The sequence below is a fragment of the Tubulanus polymorphus genome, chromosome 5 (assembly GCF_964204645.1).
Source record: "Tubulanus polymorphus chromosome 5, tnTubPoly1.2, whole genome shotgun sequence".
Lineage (NCBI taxonomy): Eukaryota > Metazoa > Nemertea > Palaeonemertea > Tubulaniformes > Tubulanidae > Tubulanus > Tubulanus polymorphus.
The window spans coordinates 15,597,890-15,620,974 of record NC_134029.1 but is presented as its reverse complement, the minus strand read 5'-3'; the positions used below and the strand labels follow the sequence as shown (position 1 = coordinate 15,620,974).

The window sequence follows — 23,085 nt, the reverse complement described above, 5'->3', positions numbered from 1 at the left end:
CCGGAGTTATAGCGTCAATTGTTGGTTTTGTTTTAAAATCTGCTGGGAATATTCTTAACTTTACTGCTGAACATATTATTTTATTTTTAATTACAGTTGTAAGTGCTATTATTTTTGGGTAAGTGAATATGATAACAAATAAATAATTAATCTTTTTTAAAATAAATACGTGGGAGTTATATAAATCCTTCTAAGAATTCTAGAATATCTAATTCTATTAAAGCAGAGAGATCTTATCATATAATTACTCATAATCCTTCTAATATTAATCCTGATGAAACTTTATATGTTTGAATCCCGAGATTAAATCAAAATACTTTTTATGTTCCAAATAGTATTTATTTATCTGCTGATATAAAAGTAACTGGTCATGATAACAATTATGTTGTTGATAATGTTGGAGGATATTTGATTAAAAAATTAACTATAAAGATTGGACCAGAAACAGTTTTCTCATTAGATGGTTATAATTTATTTATGCATTATAAAGATTTATGGTTAACAAAAGAAAATAGAAATAATATGATATTTCAAGGCATCCAATCAGAAAACCAAAATAAATTAAGATCAGAAGCTAATAATCCAGTAGTAACTAATGCTACAGGTAATTTGATAAAAAAGATTTATGGCAGCAAATATCAAATTCCATTAGAGTTTGAATTGATAAATAATAATGCACCTTTGTATAAATACGCAATTCAAGAAGATGTTATATTCGAAATAACATTTGCTCCTGTTAATGAAATTGTGCTATCTAGCGTTGTTAAAGATGATGCAATTGTGCTATCTAGCGTTGTTAAAGATATGGGATATAAATTATCGAATATATGTTTAGAATATGATACAGTAACTGATGAAAATATTTCAAGCATAATTCAAACTCAATACAATCAAGGATTTTCATTATTATATGATTATATTGATAAATTTAAAACTGTAACTATTAATGCAAATGATGAAATAATTAATGAGAATATTAACTTCCCAAGAAGATCTATTAAAGGTATATTAATATTTTTTACCATTGCAACATATTCTAATGGTGCAATAAATGTTGATAATTATTATAATCCTGAAATATCAAAGGTAGAAATAACTATTGAAGGTATAGCGAATAAAATATTTTGTCAAGGAATGAGAATGATAGATCAGTGGCCAGAAATTAGAAATCATTTTATGAATGAAAACGTAAAATCATCTGAAAATTGTAATATGAATCAAATTGATTATTATACCGGCAATAAATATGCACTATGGTTAGATTTTAGAACAACAGAGGATAATTCATTACATGGTTCTGGGAACAAATTACAAAATACAAAAGATGGAATACAATTATTCATGAACAAGAAAAAAGGAATCAAAAATTTCAAAATGCACGTTTATATTATATCTGACGCGCAATTAAATATTGAAAATTCTCAATTAGATAGTATTCAATATTAGAAATATAAAGTTTAAAATTAACGATATATAAATGGGGGGGGGGGGGGGGGTAAAAAAAACTCGAAATACTAGAGAACAATATCTAAGAAATTTATATTATAATCCTGAGAGTTCGGTTGCTTATTCTTCTGTAAAAAACATATGGCGTCAAGTAAAATTAGATAAATTAGATAAGATAATCCCACAAAGTTTAGTTAAATATAAAGATAAAATGAATTTATGTTAGAACAACCAACATATACAACGCATAAAAAAATTGTTAGAAAATATAAAACTCGTAAAACTATGGTAAGTTATGTAGATCAACAGTGGCAAGGAGATTTAATTGATAAGAAAAATGTTGAGAAAGATAATAATGATTATTGGTGGATATTAAATATAATTGATATTTTTAGTGGTTATGTATGGAGCTTCCCACTTTACAAAAAAGATGCTGTACAAACATCAAATGTTTTAAGAAAATTTCTTTCGGATGATAAACTAAAACCAGAAAAAATACAATTTGATGATGGAAAAGAATTCGATCATTCACTTGTTCATGAACTCTTAGATAATCACAAAATTTTATATGGAATAATTTATATTATTTCTTATAGATGATTTTGGTGAACCTAAATTTAAAGTTGGTCAAAATGTTAGAATTTCTAAGTATGAAAAGATATTTGACAAAGGATATGATCGTAATTTTACTAGAGATATATACAAAATAAAAAAGGTAATAACAACAAAACCATATGTCTATAAATTAGAAGATTTAAATGGTAAAGAAGTAGATGGGTACTTTTATGAAGAAGAATTAAGTTTAACTACTGAAAATCTAGAACAAGAATATAAAATTGAAAAAGTATTAAAAACAAAAACTGTTAATAGAAAAAAATATTCTTTAGTAAAATGGGTTGGATGGCCAGATAAATACAATGAATGGATATTATCGAGTAAAATTAAAAATACATAAATGAATAGGGAATTATTTATATTTGAGCCTCATAATATGTTAATTTCTGGTGTAACAAATTGTCGAAAAACTTAATTTATATTAAATTTATTAGAAACTATTTATAAAAACTATTTTGATAATATAGTATTATTTTGTCAAACGTCTGAATTTAATCAAACTTATGATAGAAATATTACTAGAAATAATAAATTTATTGTATTAAATCCTAAAACAGTTGAAGAAAATTTAGATAATTGTATCAAAATAGCAATTGATATCTATAAAGGATCAAATGCATTATTTATCATAGATGATTGGGCAAATTTACATGATTCAAAAGTTAGAGAAAGTGAGTTATGCTATTTAGCTTTCTCTGGGAGACATTTTGGAATAACAACGTGTGTTTTAAATCAAAAATATAATTCGATTGTGAAAGATTTTAGGGAGAATATAAGATTTTTAGTATTATTCTACAATAAAGATAGGAAATCGATGAAAAATGCACTTGAGGAAAATGATATGATTCCACATGATTTACATAATATATGGATAAATTGAAAAATGATAAAAGATCAAAATTACTATTTCGATTACAACACCGATTTAAATATGAATTTATTTAAATTCAACTAGCTTGTTAATCTAGTATATTTTTAGTTACATTCTAGTTAAATTTTAGTTATTGGTAGTTGAAACAAAAAAAAAAATAAATAAAAACAATATTTCAACAAGCTTGTTAATCTAGTATATTTTTAGTTACATTCTAGTTGAATTCTAGTTATTGGTAGTTGAAACAAAAATCAAATAAAATTCAACAAAAATAAATAAAAACAATATTTCAACTAGCTTGTTAATCTAGTATATTTTTATTTACATTCTAGTTAAATTCTAGTTGAATTCTAGTTGCAACAACGCAACTAAATTGTTTCTTATATAAATGGGAGGTGAAAAGAAAATAAAATCTAAAAATAGTGATGTTCCAATTGAAAAAACTTTGGATGATTTAGGTATAACAGAAACAAAATAAGCGTCAGATAATAATGGTGCTTTGAATGATATAACTACAAACAATAATTATGAATATTACCTTTATTGCAAACATCAATTAGAAATATTAATAGCATCTGGGAAATGTAAAAGTTTTATTAGTAAAAATGTAACTTATGATGAATTAGATACAATGAAATCAGATGAAATTAATAAATTATTTAAGATTAATGAAACTGCGAGAATAGCTAGAATTAATGATGCGATATCAGAAAATGTAGTAAAAGGTTATAGTAAATTATGTAATTATATGCTGCCAATTCAAGATGAAAATAAATCATATTCCGATTTAAAAAATGATTATTTAGTTATGACTGAATTAAATAAATGGATTGGATATTCATCATTTCAATTAGGGGGATTTATGACGCTATTATCAACTGGAGCTATAACATTTTCAAATCTTGAAAGTAAAAATTTTTCTACAATAAATGGGCGAAGTGGAAGAGGTGAAAGGATTAACTGTGAAGAAAAAAACCGAGAACTCAGAAACAAATTGAATGGTCTCGGCAATTAGGAATTAAATCACAGGAATATAAAAAAGCTGTAAAAGAAAAAATAAGTAATAAAAATGTCAATAAAAATGGTGAAAATATTGTTATTTCTCCTCCTTCTAATAATAGAATATTTGATAAATATCTGTATTTTACAACTGGATTTGTAATTGTATTCATTTTGTTTGGGTGTAGTTGGTATAAGAAATCAAATAAAATTTATGTTATCAATAATTCTGAAACTACTGCTATTAAAAATGAAAATACTTCTGATATTCCAAAATTCACAAAAAAAAAATGGAATAATATTTTAGAAAAAAAGCAAAAAAATGATTTTATTTTAATTAATTGAATATCTCACTACTTTTGTCAGTCTATGCGGAGCAATTAAATTGTCCAGATAAGTCATTTCGGATTCTTGATATTATTTTTTTATTCTTAATATTTAATTAATTTTATTATCAATTTATTTTTTTAATCAAAAACTTCAAAATCATGATGCCCGTCTTCATTTTTCCCATGGTAAATTATTTTAAATCCTTCTAAATCTTTTAATTCCTCTGTACTCAATGCAACCCATTTATTAGGTAAAAATACTTTAAATTCTCGCGTTGTACTAACATTACAGTAGCTTAAATTTGCTGTTACTTTCTTCTATATTTAGTTTTTATCTTTTCTAATTTCATTATTTTGTGTTCAATTTCTTTTGTAACACCGACTAACTTTTTTATTTCAAATTGTTTTTTGTTGGTTTTATTCTGTTATTTATTGTTGCTAAGAATGCTTTTCTATCTCCCATTTATTATGGGGAAAACTACTTGTGGTGATGAGTGGTGTGTCGTCCTCTAGTCCTCTGGTCTGAAAACGCCATATTACAATTACTCATACACATGATAACTATGGTACTATTGACTTCAAGGAAATATACAGTTGACTTGAGTGTGAAATTTGCACATATCCAATTAGGCATCCCCCGTGTCATCTGTACCATAAATACAAGAAAGATGATGTATCTTTCATTATCTTCTCAATGTGAACGAACAAAATCTCGGACTAGTGATAGAGCTAATAGATCTGCCTATGTTTAAACACAATGGATTTAATATGATTACTTTATAAGGAACACTAATCTATTAGTTTTGGCCTTATGATAACCTTCCCAGACTAGCAAGCCCAGACAAGTTTTGCCTCTGCCTTTCAAGAAGCTTATCGTCTTTTCTCCTAGTACGACAACAAAATGTTAAGTTCTAGATTTTCACATCTTATGAAATTTCCAAAACAATCAGCCACTTTGTTCGAACCGAAATAATCAAGGTTTCAAACTTGAATAGAGTCTCATTGGTGGCGATGTCTGTCCTGGATATGTTGGTGATAAGATCTATTGGTCTGTGCCTGAAATCGTCCGCTAATTGGTCATATCCTGGTCATATTCTAGTAAAGATCTGACGATCGTAATGATTTGCTAAAGAATGAGGCAAGCCTCGAATGCCCCCGGCCTGAAATTCACCGCCACGTGAGTTACAGGGTTTGTGGTAAATAATATTAGAGAACATGTGCACAAAGTAAGTGAAAGAAATTGATCGACAGTTGCAGCCTCTAGGCTTAACCAAGTGCGCTGTTTTCCCCTGATAGCCATAATTTGAATCGGTCAACGATTGCGGCCTCTAGGCTGTTAACGTTGTTCCTCAGGTCGGCCCCTGGTGGCCATAATTTGAATCAATTTTAAATAGGCCTTTGGCCGACTTGTGTACCAAGTTTGAGATAAATCGACCAACAATCGTGGCCTCGAGTTTTCATTTCAGACCCCAGGTGGCCATTTATTCGAATTGACTCAATTCTAAATAGGGTTCCGGCCCAAGTGATACTCTACTTGTGTAGGCTTAACCAAGTGCGCTGTTTTCCCCTGATAGCCATAATTTGAATCGGTCAACGATTGCGGCCTCTAGGCTGTTAACGTTGTTCCTCAGGTCGGCCCCTGGTGGCCATAATTTGAATCAATTTTAAATAGGCCTTTGGCCGACTTGTGTACCAAGTTTGAGATAAATCGGCCAACAATCGTGGCCTCGAGTTTTCATTTCAGACCCCAGGTGGCCATTTATTCGAATTGACTCAATTCTAAATAGGGTTCCGGCCCAAGTGATACTCTACTTGTGTACCAAGTCTGAAAACAATCAGTCAACAATTGCGGCCTCTAGGCTGTTAACATCGTTTTTCATGTCGGCCCCCTGGTGGCAATAATTTGAATGAAATCAACCCAATTATAAGTAAGGTTCTGGCCCAAGTATTCCCCTACTTGTGTACGAAGTTTGAAATGAATCGGTCAATGATTGCGGCCTCTAGGCTGTTAACGTTGTTTTTCATGCCGGTCCTCAGGTTGCCATAATTTGAATCGAATCAACCTAATTTCAAATATGGTTCTCGGCCAGATGACATCCTACTTGTGCACCAAGTTTGAAATGAAACGGTCACCATGAAACGGTCACCAATTGCGGCATTTAGGCTGTTAACGTCATTTTTTTATGTTGGCCCCTGGTGGCGATAATTTGATTCAAATCAACCCAATGGCAGGTAAATCTATATGCCCCTCTCAACAAAAGTTGAGCCGTTGGCTTAAGAATTTAAGACCGCTGGTTCTAATAAGACTAGGCAGAACAGTTTTATTTACTTCGAAATGTGGGATTTCTTCTTTTATAGACAGAGCAGTTTCAAGTGCAGTGGCGGATACAATGCAGCATTTATTTGGTGGTATGTTGCATCTAAGGCCTTTTTAAAATTAGTTGGCTCCGGATCCGCCGCCGTTATTTGAATCAGTTCGGTAATTAGGAAAAATTACACAAAGTGTATGGTAGTTGTAACGTTAAACGTTACAACTACCATACGTTTTGTGTTTGATTATCATGTATGTCGTTGGCTTTTTCCGAGATCTTTCATTGGCAGCAGTGGATACGACGTGTCATATTAGATTCCATATCGTCGGAGATATCATACGACACATGTCATATGTAATCGACTCGTACCTGAATAAGAGATTTTCTGCAAACTGTACCACATGGGTCACTCATTGTTACCCGTTAATGATATATAAGAGGAGATCGCAGCGTTACTTCTTTATATCAACATTTGCTCAATCTAGTCGGTCGGGTTCACTGGTACAACGCGCAATGGAAATCTTTCAATCGGAAATCGGCAATGATGAATAGATCGTCTCCTTTGTGACACCGATAACTCTTAACTAATTATCAACAGTCTCAAAAAACCATACCTTGGTCACGGTCAGGACAGACTTCACAGGCTCCATTCCCCCAACTCCACGCAGCACCTGATGTGCAGCAACAGTTGGCTAGACTTGTCCTGGTTCTTCGGGGATCATGACATCGTCCATTTTCAAATTTCTTATAACAGTATCCCTCTCTTTTGTCTGGAAAAGTATTTACTAATTAAAACAACATCATGTTAGAATTTAGAAAGTGATCGTTACTTATAATTTATTAGCACAAATATTTAGATATCTTTTTGATTAAGATAACAAATAGTCTAATACTATGGTGAAAAATCGGTTGTTACTCGAAGGTCATCACGGTGCTATAGTTACGGAATGAATTTGCTAGGGGCAATGAGGCCCTTTTAAGTCCGGCTACATTCCTTGTTCTGGGTTTTCCTTGGTGTGGACTTGGTCGTATAAAACGAGTCGCATATCCTGTGAGTGGAGGGAACTCGTCTCGTAGAGCAGGGAGAGCTACATTTTTGGATTGTGTGGTTGGATGTTAAAGTTTTATGTATCGGATTTGAAATATAATTTGTATATCTATTCAAAATCAGGTCAAAGGTAGGAACAATTTCTGATTTAGTGAATAGATTTTCATTGTATATTTCCATCAAAATCAAATTTGGAGTTCCTTTTATACTTGGTTGCTTGTTTATTCGTGTTCGTGATCGACTTTCTCGCCAGGGGCCGTGATTTGATCTAGAGAGATGACGTAAAGAGAAAAGGACCGTGGACCCTTATTATCTGTTCCGTTACGTTATACCAACTAATGCCAGCACCCCTCAGAATGGTTACCGAATTGAAATTGATAAATGGCGATACGGTAGAAATGGCGTAAGTCGAATGCTAGAAGTCGTTGACTTCCTCGAGAGGACTTAGTGCGAAAAATGCTGATCATTAGTGTGTATGGAATAACGGCGATTTACGGACTTGAAACAAATATGATATTTTGGATTTAATAAATTCAATTTCGAGTCAATTTCTTCGATTCACGTTCTAAATCTTCTCTGGATTATAAAGTTGTGTTTCATGCGAGGTGAGGATAAAATCACTTTTTCTTACTGAATCTTAATGTTTAGCTAACCCGAATATTTCTTAGAAAGCCCCTAAAATCCGACTTACCCATGGGAGTACGACATTTTCCGTTATCTCACCGTGCCCGACTTACGCCATTTTTACTGTAGCGAGATAACCAGGAACAAGTTTAGATAATTTTGCCTCAGACAATTTGTCCCTGTACGTTTTACCGATACCCAGTTTGCAAAATATGTATGTTTGAAAATTTGTCAAAAATGGCCTTCAACTTTGCGCACCATAAAGAAAAACAAATAAGGAAATATATATTTGGTAATTCGGCTCAATTCGCCTGTTATTGGTGAAATAACAGGCTACTGAAATTGCACTTGAATATGCTAAGATAAATTTGAGCGTAGTGTAATAAGCATACGAATGGTTATCGATCTACCAAAATGCGAACCACAAAACAGGACTTTCGAAAGTTGAACAGCCGAGTCACAGCCAGGAAATTTAAACAATAGCTTGTTTGATTATCTAAATCATCTGCAATTTCCAACTGGTGCTAACATACATTCAAAATGTGGCTTATTAACATCACTGTTTAGCGATATAAGCAAGAGGCCATCAGAACTAATAGAATAAGAATAAGTTGATATAAATATTCTACTCACCCACACATATTCTTCCATTTGATGATAATACATATCCTCTACGACATATACAACGAAAACTCCCTAAACTGTTCTTGCATATTCCACCATGACATAGATGAGGGTCCTGTTCGCATTCATTTACATCTGGTCAAAAGTAATTGGCTAATGGATGGCAAATGAGCTTATATGTTAACGAAGACGTTCATGAAATAATTATGCTCGCTTATAACTCTTTTTGGTTAGACAACTTATTATCTATGCCTTACCTACGCAAGTATCTCGATTTGCTGTTACTTCATATCCAGCATTACAAATGCATAGATATGTCCCAGGTGTATTTTCGCATTTTCCATTCAGACACAAAGACGCATTTTCCCTACATTCATTGATATCTGGAATAAGTATGACCATCGATTACAAAACATTTTGATAGAAGTAAAAACAAGTAAGTTGATAAAGAACTAATAATAATTGTTGAAACAACCCAAATCAAATCAATCCCACAGAGACATCTTCCATCGCTATGAGAGTCCTCTGTGTCTAATAGAACAATAGTAAATAGGAATAAGTTGTTTCAGGCCAAAGGTCGAGGGGCCAAGCTCATAAAAAATAAAAATAAATTCTCGCACGCTCGAATTCATTTTTATTTTTTACTCACTCGCCCCTTCAACCTTTAACCTGAAACAACTTATTCCTATTTACTCTTAAAATATTCATGTTTTAAAAGTGTGAGTAAAATGTTAGCATAATAATCTAGAAAATAAGATAAAATATAGATTTCGGATAATAAAAAATCAATTTTCAATATAAAAAGTAACTAGTAATTAAACCTACTAAAGATAATAAAGACACAAGGGGTATTAATTGAAATATCATATATCTTATTTTGATTCATATAATTTTTCATTGAGTTAATGAATATAATTATGATTTCTTAATGATTTTTCATTTTTATACTTCTTATTACATATTGCACAACACTAAATATTATTAATTCTATCTGATAGATAATTTTATGTTATCTTTTAATTCAGCGTATCTAATTTTGCAATGATCATAGAATTCTAACAACTGTTAGTAATTGGGAGAGTGGGCTTTCAGATCAGAGTACGAGAGTACGAGACACCACTCATCACCACAAGTAATTTTTTTTCCTTATAAATGGGGGATAATGAACAACATACAGAAAACAATTATGTCAATAAAAATCAATATTATTGTCCATATTGTAAAAAATACATCGATAAATCCCAAAAATCACGTCATGAAAAAACGTAGATAGACAAAAGTAGTGTGTTAAGAAAAATTAATTTTTTCTTTGCTTTTTTCCAAAAATAAACTTTTTAATATAAAAGCGCTAATAAAATGAAAAAATTGTTCAATGTTAAAAGTGTGAGTAAAGTGTGAGTAAAATAATTTAGATTTTCAATGTTAAAAGTGTGAGTAAAGTGTGAGTAAAATAATTTAGATTTTCAATGTTAAAAGTGTGAGTAATAATTTTGCTATATAAATGAAAGAAGAAATGGAATTTAAAATTGAAATAAAAGAATTTTGATGAATTATTTTCACTATTTAACATTAAAAATTGTATCTCAGCAAAAAATTTAGTGTATGGAAGACAATATAAAATTGATAATATTACTGTAATTAATCAGATATTATTAAATGAAACATATTTAATTACTGAACTAATAGATACTCTAGATAATGGTGCCAAAAATCCTAAAATATTTAATACAGTTTTAAATTATAAAGGTAATTTAGATGAAAACATAATAAATATTCTTAAATTTCCTTTTAATGAAAGAGAAAGTGATATAATACTTTCAAAAAGTAATGATAGGATAGACTTAAGAGTTGAAAAACGACAATTATATTATTGTAATTTTGATAATAAACAAATTATCTATAATGAAAATTCATCAAATATTGGAATTCAATGTGATTTAGAAAACAACAATTCTTCTAAAGATATTGCAATTCAATGTGATTTAGAAAACAATAATTCTTTTAAAAGATATTGCAATTCAGTGTGATTTAGAAAATAGTAAATCTTTTGAAGATATTGCAATTCAATTTGATTTAGAAAATGAATTCAAAAGATTTAATCCTAATGAAAAAATACATTGTTATTGCGGAGGTAAATATTCAAAATCACGTAAATCAAAGCATTATCAAACAATTAAACATAAAAACTGGTGTAAAGAGTAACAATTCTACATAAAAAATAAATTAAATAGTCAAATAATTATTGAATTAAGTTAAATGATTTAAATATCTAATAGACTGTTAAAATGATAAATTGTCAGACTGCTAAATGTTAAATTGTTCGACTGTTAAAATAATAAATTGTTTGACTTTTGAAATGTTAAATTGTTAGACTGTTGAAGTGATAAATTGTTTGACAGTTGAAATGTTAAATTGACTGACTGTTAAAATGTTTAATTGTTCGACTGTTAAAATGATAAATTGTTTGACTGTTGAAATGTTAAATTGTTTGACTGTTAAAATGTTCAATTGTTCGACTGTTAAAATGAAAAATTGTTTGACTGTTGAAATGTTAAATTGTTAGACTGTTGAAGTGTTAAATTGTTTGATAGTTGAAATGTTAAATTGTTTGACTGTTAAAATGTTTAATTGTTCGACTGTTAAAATGATAAATTGTTTGACAGTTGAAATGTTATATTGTTAGACTGTTGAAGTGATAAATTGTTTGACAGTTGAAATGTTAAATTGTTTGACTGTTAAAATGTTTAATTGTTCGACTGTTGAAGTGATAAATTGTTTGACAGTTGAAATGTTAAATTGTTTGACTGTTAAAATGTTTAATTGTTCGACTGTTAAAATGATAAATTGTTTGACTGTTGAAATGTTAAATTGTTAGACTGTTGAAATGTTAAATTGTTTAACTGTAAATTTAATTGTTATTTGATTTAATCATTTAAAAGTTTAATATTTTAAAAATGATTATAAAATATTTAATTATGAACTAGCAAATATTTATTAATTTTCTAATTTCTTTCTTAAATAAATGGATTGTTTCATCCCAACTGGGAAAAGTGATGTAAAACATTATCTTGTAGCAGGAGGATTAATATTGGCGGCATTATACTTTTACTATGAAAATATTTCAAAAGATTTGATGAATGAAAATATAAAATTGAGTAAGAAATTGAAAAAATTAAATGGAAATAAAAATAATCATAAAAAAGTTATTGAATCAGATTAGTGAATTAATTAAATAAATAAATGAGTGAAAATATATTAAACTTATTACATCTAATATATAAAAATCAACAGAATATTAAATCAATTATTATGCTTACAGGTTTATTTTCATTTTCAGTTTATACTATAAAACAGTTGTTAGAATTTTATGATTCTTGTAAAATTAGATACGCTGAATTGAAAGATAACATAAATTATATTTCAGATCGAATAAATAATATTAAGTGTTGTGAAGTATGTAATAAAAGATATAAAAATTTAAAGAGTTTAAAAACTCATAAATATATTCATGAATTAGATGAGAAATTTCATAATTCAAATTGAGAATAAGACTGTTAAATTGGTTGAAAATATAAAAATAGATAATATTATAACTATTTTTATTTTTAGATTAATAATTTATATTTATAATTATTATAAAACTAATTTATATATATATTTACTAGACGTACGAGTAAGAAAGTAAGAAAGTAAGATTTCTTGGATTCTTACTCGTACGTCGAGTACATAGATATATAAATAGTTTTATCACATATATTTCTGTTTCAATATTTATTTATCTCACGGATTTATTATAAATATTTGGACAAGTATAAATCATATTCAATTATGTATTTACATTTATCATTAATAAAAGAGGATTACAATGAACCCGCTAGATTGTTTAACTGTTTAAGTATTAAATTGTGTACATTGTATATTCATAAACTAAATGAAATAAATCACGAATTCAATAAGAGAAACAATGAAATAATACAAGAGTGATACTAACAGTTAAAGTTATTGAATTTCTTGTTAAATCTATTTGAATTCTAGTCAATTCTTGTTAACCAATAGCGTGAATAGAAATCAAAAAGATTTAAATAAAAAAACAATAAGTTACTTTATCTAATACTAACTTATTTAACTTATTGTTTTTTTATTTAAATCTTTTTGATTTCTATTCACGCTATTGGTTAACAAGGATTGACTAGAATTCAAATAGATTTAACAAGAAATTCAATAACTTTAACTGTTAGTATCACTCTTGTATTATTTCATTGTTTCTCTTATTGAATAAGCCAACTAACTAATATCACTCTTGTATTATCCTAGTCAAATGTAAAGAATTTACAATATCATATTTGAATAAATTAAAACATAAATTACTTCTGTTACTTTATTTTCAGAAATAAAACATAATATGCATTTTATACATTAATACGTATTTAATATGTATTTAATACATTGATACCTCAACCCCCTTTTTTAATTAACTAATATTTCATACAATATTTCATACAGTTCAACTAATTTAACAGTCTTAGTCGTGATTTATTTCATTTAATTTATGAATATACAATGTACACAATTTAATACTTAAACAGTTAAACAATCTAGCGGGTTCATTGTAATCCTCTTTTATTAATTATAAATGTTAATACATAATTAAATATGATTTATACTTGTCCAAATATTTATAATAAATCCGTGAGATAAATAAATATTGAAACAGAAACATATATGATAAAACTATTTATATATCTATGTACTAGACGTACGAGTAAGAATCCAAGAATCCAAGAAATCTTACTTTCTTACATTCTTACTCGTACGTCTAGTAAATATATATATAAATTAGTTTTATAATAATTATAAATATAAATTATTAATCTAAAAATAAAAATAGTTATAATATTATCTATTTTTATATTTTCAACCAATTTAACAGTCTTATTCTCAATTTGAATTATGAAATTTCTCATCTAATTCATGAATATATTTATGAGTTTTTAAACTCTTTAAATTTTTATATCTTGTATTACATACTTCACAACACTTACTATTATTTATTCGATCTGAAATATAATTTATGTTATCTTTCAATTCAGCGTATCTAATTTTACAAGAATCATAAAATTCTAACAACTGTTTTATAGTATAAACTGAGAATGAAAATAAACCTGTAAGCACAATAATTGATTTAATATTCTGTTGATTTTTATATATTAGATGTAATAAGTTTAATATATTTCCACTCATTTATTCATTTAATTAATTCACTAATCTGATTCAATAACTTTTTTATGATTATTTTTATTTCCATTTAATTTTTTCAATTTCTTACTCAATTTTATATTTTCATTCATCAAATCTTTTGAAATATTTTCATAGTAAAAGTATAATGCCGCAAATATTAATCCTCCTGCTACAAGATAATGTTTTAAATCACTTTTCCCAGTTGGGATGAAACCATCCATTTATTTAAGAAACTAGAAAATTAATAAATATTTGCTAGTTTTTAATTAAATATTTTATAATCATTTTTAAAATATTAAACTCTTAAATGATTAAATCAAATAACAATTAAATTTACAGTTAAACAATTTAACATTTCAACAGTCTGACAATTTAGCATTTCAACAGTCAAACAATTTATCATTTTAACAGTCGAACAATTAAACATTTTAACAGTCAAACAATTTAACATTTCAACTGTCAAACAATTTATCACTTCAACAGTCTAACAATTTAACATTTCAACAGTCAAACAATTTATTATTTTAACAGTCAAACAATTTAACATTTAACAGTCTGACAATTTATTATTTTAACAGTCTATTAGATATTTAAATCATTTAACTTAATTCAATAATTATTTGACTATTTAATTTATTTTTAATGTAGAATTGTTACTCTTTACACCAGTTTTTATGTTTAATTGTTTGATAATGCTTTGATTTATGTGATTTTGAATATTTACCTCCGCAATAACAATTTTTTCATTAGGATTAAATCTTTTGAATTCATTTTCTAAATCACATTGAATTGCAATATCTTTAAAAGATTTACTATTTTCTAAATCACACTGAATTGCAATATCTTTAAAAGAATTATTGTTTTCTAAATCACATTGAATTGCAATATCTTTAAAAGAATTATTGTTTTCTAAATCACATTGAATTCCCATATTTGATGAATTTTCATTATAGATAATTTGTTTATTATCAAAATTACAATAATATAATTGTCGTTTCAATTCTTAAGTCTATCCTATCATTACTTTTTGAAAGTATTATATCACTTTCTCTTTCATTAAAAGGAAATTTAAGAATATTTATTATGTTTTCATCTAAATTACCTTTATAATTTAAAACTGTATTAAATATTTTAGGATTTTGGCACCATTATCTAGAGTATCTATTAGTTCAGTAATTAAATATGTTTCATTTAATAATATCTGATTAATTACAGTAATATCATCAATTTTATATTGTCTTCCATACACTAAATTTTTTGCTGAGATACAATTTTTAATGTTAAATAGTGAAAATAATTCATTAAATTCTTTTGTTTCAATTTTAAATTCCATTTCTTCTTTCATTTATATAGCAAAATTATTACTCACACTTTTAACATTGAAAATCTAAATTATTTTACTCACACTTTACTCACACTTTTAACATTGAAAATCTAAATTATTTTACTCACACTTTTAACATTGAACAATTTTTTCATTTAATTAGCCTCTTTTATATTAAAAAGTTTGTTTATTTTAGGAAAAAAGCAAAAAAAAAATTAATTTTTCTAAACACACTACTTTTGTCTATCTACGTTTTTTCATGACGTGATTTTGGGGATTTATCGATGTATTTTTTACAATATGGAAAATAATATTGATTTTTATTGACATTATTGTTTTCTGTATGTTGTTCATTCTCCCCCATTTAAAAGAAAAAAAAATACTTGTGGTGATGAGTGGTGTCTCGTACTCTCGTACTCTGATCTGAAAGCCCACTTTCCCAATTACTACTGTTTTATACTATAAAATGAAAAAGAAACTAATCCTGTAAGCATAATAATTGATTTAATATTCTGTCGATTTTTATATATTAGATGTAATATTTCTAATACCTTACTCTCACTCTTTTTTATAGTTAAAACATATAAAATAAATCAAATTAAAAGATGCTGTTTTAATCCTCTAATTCTTTTAAATCATTAACTTTTTTATTGTTATTTTTTCTATGATTATACCCATTTAACTTCTTAAACTTTTTACTCAATTTATGTTTTCATTCATTAGATCTTTACTAATATTCTCATAGTAAAAGTAAAGTGCAGCTAATATTAAACCTCCAGCAACTAAATAATGTTTCAAATCACTACTTCCGGTTGGAATGTTGAAATCATACATTTATTTAAGAAAAAAAGTAATTTGAAATATCTTATTTTGAATATTTAGAGTTGAATTATTATTTTGAGTTATGATATTTTGAATTAAGATGGTGTGATCTAATTCTTCGAGTATAATATTTTCCACAATTACATAAAACGATTTCATTAGGATTATATTTCGATGTATCAATTTTATTGTCTAAGTTACATTGAATTCCAACATCTTTATAACACTTATTATCATCTAATTCACATTGAATTCCCACATCTTTCAATGATTTTTCATTTGGAATGACAGGGATATATCTTTTTTCTTCTACTCTGAAAAACATTACATAGCATTCTCTGAAAGGGCAATAACGTAAGTGTAAAAATAATGTTTTATGTGAATTTTCATTATTTTAAAGTGATTGCATTTCATCTGTAATTATTAAATGTCGATCTATTTCTTCAAGTGAATTTTGGAATTAGTGTATTGAATAAGATTTTATCTTTTTCATTCGATAACTCACCATTAGATAATGATTTTTAAATATTAATTCAGTAATATTTTTCGCTTGAAAACGAAAACGTGCAGTTTTAATCAAATCTTTAATAGGAATAAAATTTCTAATTGTAAAATATTTTTCTAATTCATTTACATCGATATCTTTGAACTGTAGTATCTGTTCATTCATTTATGTGTAATTAATGATATTTTCTTCAACTCGTTAATTACTCGTTACTTTTTATATTTAAAAATTTGATTAATTGACTATGATTTTATTCGAAATCTGTTAAGATATGAATTACTTCTCACACTTTACTCACACTTTTTATGTTTAAAATTTATATTTTCTTTAACTCGTTACTTTTTATATTATTTCACTCATTATTAGTATTTCTAATATGACTTTCAGATTTTAAATGTTCTTTATGATATCTTTTATCACCGAATGATTGATTACATGTAACACATCTATATATTTCTTTTTCAGTCTTTAATTCTTCTAATTTAGTTTTTAATATATCATCTTTATATTCTAATTTCAATTTATTTTCTAAGTGTGATTTAGTTTTATTATGTCTTGCTTTTTGAGATTTATCTATATTGATTTTACATGTTGGACAGTAGTACTTCTTATTTGCTTCCGTTTTAATATAAAATTTTTCATTAAAATTGATTTTTTATTATTCAAAATCTATTTCATGGTGCCATTTTTCATTCTTACCTTTGTATATGAAATAGAAATCCCCAGAACATAATTCTTCTAAATCTTTACTTGATAATCTACGAAATCTATCTGGTAAATATGTTCTGAATTTAATATTTCCTTTTAATCCTTCATATTCTAAGTGAATAACTAATTTATCTCCATATTTGTTAGTAACTATATAAATATTTGTAATTAAATATTTCTTATGTAATGTTAATTCTGTTAACTTCTTAAATTTATAATCTACAGATTTTACATTTGTAGTATATTTTATTCTATTTAGGAATTCGCTTTCCATTTTAATATCAAATTTTTTATCAAAATTGATTTTAGAAGTCATTCATATTCATAAATATGAATATTATAAGAAAAATAGGGAATAGGTTGTTTCAAGTCAAAGGTTGAAGGGTCGAAAAAATAAATTCGAGCTTGCGAGAATTTATTTTACTTATAATAAAAGAATTGTATTTCGACAATAAAAGAATTGTATTTCACGATCGATGTTTAGATGAGTGACAGATTTCTTGCCAATAATGGGGAATCCACAAAATCAGCATAAGATTGCGTGACGAGCTGTAGGTCGTCCGTTGTCGAAAAGTCATTTTCAATGAACTTTGGACTGGATTTTCAAGTCCAGATTCCAAATATTATATCACAGCACCCATCAAATATACGATACTTTCATTCTTCTACTCGGAATTCGGTACAGTTTTCATAAACGATTCATTTGAGAAAATTTCATTCAGATTTAATCGAAATGAAGAAGAAAACGAACGCGGACAACCAACTGTCGAATGGCGAACCTGGTGGATCCTGGCCAGCTACACGTAGAATCCACGATTGCCACGTTATCACCTTCTTCGGGTACCACCATCCATGATTAGTTAGGTTTGTCACAAAACACACGCTGCTGGAAAACAAATATCCTGACACACAGCTCATGTCGAAGTTGGAATACCACTTGCCCCTGGGACGCTCAGATTTTTCAAGAAATTTCCCCAGCCCCATCCCCCTACATGTACGCTCTTTTGGCCATCGGGTACACGAAATTGCATCAAATCGAGGATAAGAAAGATATGACCAGCCTAGCTACCGTGAACGAGTGGTAGGGGCCACCACCCCAGCACTTTGGGCCGGGCCAAAAACCAATACGTAAGGGTCAGCACTCCCATCGACTGGTCCCCTACCCAAATGTTCTCTGTTCTTACATAGTCATGGAAACGTTCAGTTGGTTACCGTTCGATAACCATCCGGTGTGTGTGTAACTTGTGAAAAAGTGAGGATATTGTGCTCATCATTAATGGTTCACGAGAAACAAGAATTACACCTTGTTAGAGGTGTAGAAGGGGTGTGCAGTGCGAATATCCGATTTGCGTCTATTGCGTTGGAGAAAGAGTAAGGATAGCATAAACAGGGCAGAGAAAAGGGCAAAACAGCTTTCAAGCTAGTTCTCGGTGAACTGAATACAAAGTTTTAAGGCAGCATCGTAGCCGAGATCTCCGTTTGTACTAATCTCCTTTAAGATTTCTATGTCGAAAAAAACAAAACATGTGCATAACAATGTTCTGCAGCCTGCGAATCAAAGTAACAGCATAGAGCCACAAATGTTTTCAATATATCATAACACCCATCACGAAAAAAATAAAATGCCCGATCGCTTCAAGCTGATATGATTTCGACATTGCGATTACTTTTTTACACTCAAACCTGAAGTGTAACCAAAAAGTGATTAAATACCTTACCTTTACAATTTTTGTTAGCATCCACACTAAATCCAGGTTGACATTGACAAGTATAACTACCAACAACATTTTTGCATCGACCATTAAAACACACATCTCCTAAATCACGACATTCGTTTTTATCTACAAAATATCATCATTTATAAGTATAGCTGAAATAGCATTATAAGCGATGTTTCTAGATATTATAACCTTTTCCATGTGTTCGTTGTGTCGTATGAGGGAATGCCTTATAATATTTAGACATGTTATTTCCAGTGTACGAATTCTCACCAATACTGGCACGACCTTTATCATATATGATTTATTGTGTAAAAGGTTCGATGGGGTGGCAACGTAAGCGTAGAGGATACTTTCTTATATCGACGATGTGATTGGTGTTTTACTGATGTTGTAAACCCTGTAATACCCCGAATCTGGGTGAACAGGTGATGGCTTCCCTGGTAGCCGACGAAGTCGATTTTCATTTGGAGTGGACATCCCACGTACCCAAAACCTCGCATTAAGTTCATACAACTTATCAGGAAATGCTGGTGGTATCGTGCTAAAAAGAAATCGAAGATGGATAACCGTCCTGGCAGCCACATTTGAGACCCGATGACCTCGATATTCAATGGGGTGGACAGCTTACATGCTTTGATGCTCACACCAAGTTGTGTGCACATTCTTCCGATAACTGCTGGGCGGCAAGCGAGGAATTCAAGATGGCCACCCTGGCAGCCATATTGGATCACCAACAACCTTTATTTTCCACCTTTATTTTCGGACATCTAAACTGACCCAATATTTCGTGCTAAATTCCAAACAAGGAACGAAATTCTTAACATGGACTTTTCTAAATTTACATGATGGTATATACTCCAGTATCAAAATTAAACATTAAGAAATATACTCTAAACAAGCTAGTGTTTAAAAATTTATAAGTCATGAAGATTAAAATATAGGCTTACTCCCATTTTTAAAGATTAATGCGCGTTTGCCGTTAGTTTTTAACATGGAGTGTGCGGTGCAAGGTGGTCTATGCCACTGCTGACCCAAATTCACTGCCATTCACTGTCCATCTTATTCCAAATTCACTACCAACTGGAGCGACTTTTTAAGAAATGAGGCAAGTTTTTGTGCGGCAAAGTTGCGCATGTACCTGCTCTCACAGCCCCATCGAACCCTGGCAGTGGAATCATTTGTAGTTTCCAGGAACACTTAAATTGGTATAGTAGAATTTCTAAATTCTTCAAATAGCAAGTTACAGATATTAGACCTACGGTAGTATGACCTCTATAGAAAATGTTACACATTCAAAAATTAATTTTTTTTTAAATTTATGCTAATTAGGTGGATTTTTATGCGCAATTAGATGGGTTTACGAAAAACACTCTAAAATATAAACGAATTGATATATTGACATAATTCTTTCAGCATTTGGTTCATAATTAACATGGCTAGTGCTTGTGCCTCTATCTAGTGTTTACACAAGTTATGTTTTTCAAAAAATTATTTTTAAAGTTGAAACTACACAATTTTTTTCAAAAATTTTCTACCTAATTATATATTCATAGAGGTACCTAGCCTACCATAACGTAGATATTAACTTTTTCAAGGCACATGCACTAGCTTTATGTATAGATAACAAGTATTTCAAATTTCAAGGCTCTACCTCAAATACTTTTTTCAAAATCATGTTTTCGGTAATGTGCGTCAGCCGTAAATGATGATTGCGAGAAAACACAAATTTTTAGAAATTTCTCAAGGAATTTGACATAATTTATCTAAAATGTAACACTTTAGTAGGTTATCAAATTGTTCAAATTACACCTATCAAATTGCTCATTTGAATGCCGGTTACCCTGCAGGTAGCTCCGGTGTCACCATATTGTGCAGAAGTTGCCATAATTTTCATCCTGATGCTGAATTTATTGCATTCACCCTTGGTGGCTGGCTATTTCTAGCAGGGGGTGGGCTGATTGGATAACCCGTAAACTTTTTTTCTTTTTCTTCGAATGTTTTTAACTTTCCTCATTGATAGATAACAGTTTAAAGTTTACCCCTTAAAAGCCCAATGAAGCATGTATTCACGAGACTAAAGCAAAATATGCTACGAAATTCTGTAAAAGTCAAAATTCCGTAAAATTTCATGATTTTCATTTCTTTCAAAAAAAGACACCCAACGACCTTCAGATCAATGTTTTGGGTTATAAAGTCTATTGTGAATCTATTGTAGATGGCAGCACTGCACGGTAATAAATAGTATCAGTTTAACACCTCTAAAAGTAACTTAGAACACGTTGCTAAGGGCCGTTGCTAAGGGCTTTGAGATCGGAGGGGTCTTGTTTGACTCCCAAAAACATGCCTTTGCCGTTATCTGACCACTTTCAGCGGTAATTCTACCCATCTATAGTGTTCAATAACAGTACTTTTTAAACAAGAGATCCACGGATCTTAATATCTCGGGCGAAGAATGTTATCTTTGTAATGTATAGGTGCCATCTGATTGATGCATCTGTAAGGTTTTCCTTGAACACTTCATGGATGTAAAAAATCTGCTGATTTCGGCGAACAACATCATCGAAATCTAATCAGCAATCATCGCGGCAATACACGAGGTTTGGGCATATTCGATTGTGCGCGCATAATCTTCTGTGAAGTAGCGTATCGATTGAATCTTCGGTTATTTGCATAATGAAATAGATATGGGGAGACGGAATCGATACTACGGCTATCAAATTAAAAATTAACATATAAGACTCTCCCATGATTGGGAAATGAGAAACTAGAACCGAGCAGATTAATAGATATAGATGAGAAGATTAAAAGACCGGTTTGTCTGCGTCAATCGAATATGCCCTTGCATTGATTGACAGCGGGATCTCAGCCAACCGCAGGGAGCAGTTAATTTACTTCAATGTAATGTTGTACATCGGCCTCCTAGCCGTTTTATGAAACGAAATGCTCCTTAAAATTTCTTTAAAAATCGTCACAAAAATCGTCGATTTCTCTTAAATGAACGCGATATTCAAAATTCCATATCCAACAGATTTTAGCCGCATGATGAAGCTACATTTTGCACATTAACATAGCAGATTGCATGACTTCGTGTCAAAGTAATAACCTCATTTGTTAGCAAAAATTCGATTTTTGGACCCATTACAACATGACAAAACTGAGAAATTCAAGATTTACCCTGAAATTCTAGTATACCAATATCGGCCTAACGAGCCCACGCACATGGCATACTTTTCATATACATGCACACGTTAATATACCAGATAGCTATTTTTGTGCAGTGGTGATTGGAAGGTTGCCTCCTGACACCGGTCTCATTAAGACCTACCAAAAAAAAAACCTAATTGTGACAAATGATTAACTGGGCGTGCCGCCTTGGTGATCACTGACGGTCTTCCATTACGCTAGCACTGTCAGATAGCCGCCAGAGTGGCATGCAATTTTTTTATCATGCCTGTAAATAAAACCCGATCAGGACTGTACATATGTATCGTTGTATTAATCAAACTCGCGTGCCTGTGTCGCTTTCTTACTGACGGTCTATCAATGCGCATAGCACTGTCTGTTTGATCGCGACGCATCCACGGACCTAACTATGCACTGTATATTAGAAACACCAAACTGCTCCCCGTGTACAACTTTTACTTTTAGGCAAACTCAGCACCAGATGTGAAGTACCAACTGCACCCCTTGACGGAGAAACCTATCCTCATCGGAGCGTGCACCGTCGATGTCATACAACTACACTTCGGATACCAGGACCAAACTCTCATCTGGATAATTTGCTTTTCAAAATGTGCTTCCGTTTTATCTAGTCAGCACGCGGGACAATCAACTTAGAGGATTTTTACACCAACATCTACCCGAGGAAAGGCTACAATAAACATTCGGACTATTTACAC

General features: G+C 29.7%; 1 protein-coding gene across 1 annotated transcript in view; it reads right to left on the bottom strand.

The window, feature by feature from the left end:
- LOC141906266 (fibrillin-3-like) overlaps nucleotides 1-23,085 on the bottom strand; it is a 769,611-nt gene that overhangs the window by 217,654 nt on the left and 528,872 nt on the right. The window contains exons 47-50 of the mRNA XM_074795508.1: nucleotides 19,184-19,306; nucleotides 9,126-9,251; nucleotides 8,878-9,003; nucleotides 7,187-7,342 (exon numbers count right to left, since the gene is read on the bottom strand). Of these exons, the coding sequence (XP_074651609.1) occupies nucleotides 7,187-7,342; nucleotides 8,878-9,003; nucleotides 9,126-9,251; nucleotides 19,184-19,306 (531 nt within the window). The remainder of the gene's footprint in view (nucleotides 1-7,186; nucleotides 7,343-8,877; nucleotides 9,004-9,125; nucleotides 9,252-19,183; nucleotides 19,307-23,085) is intronic.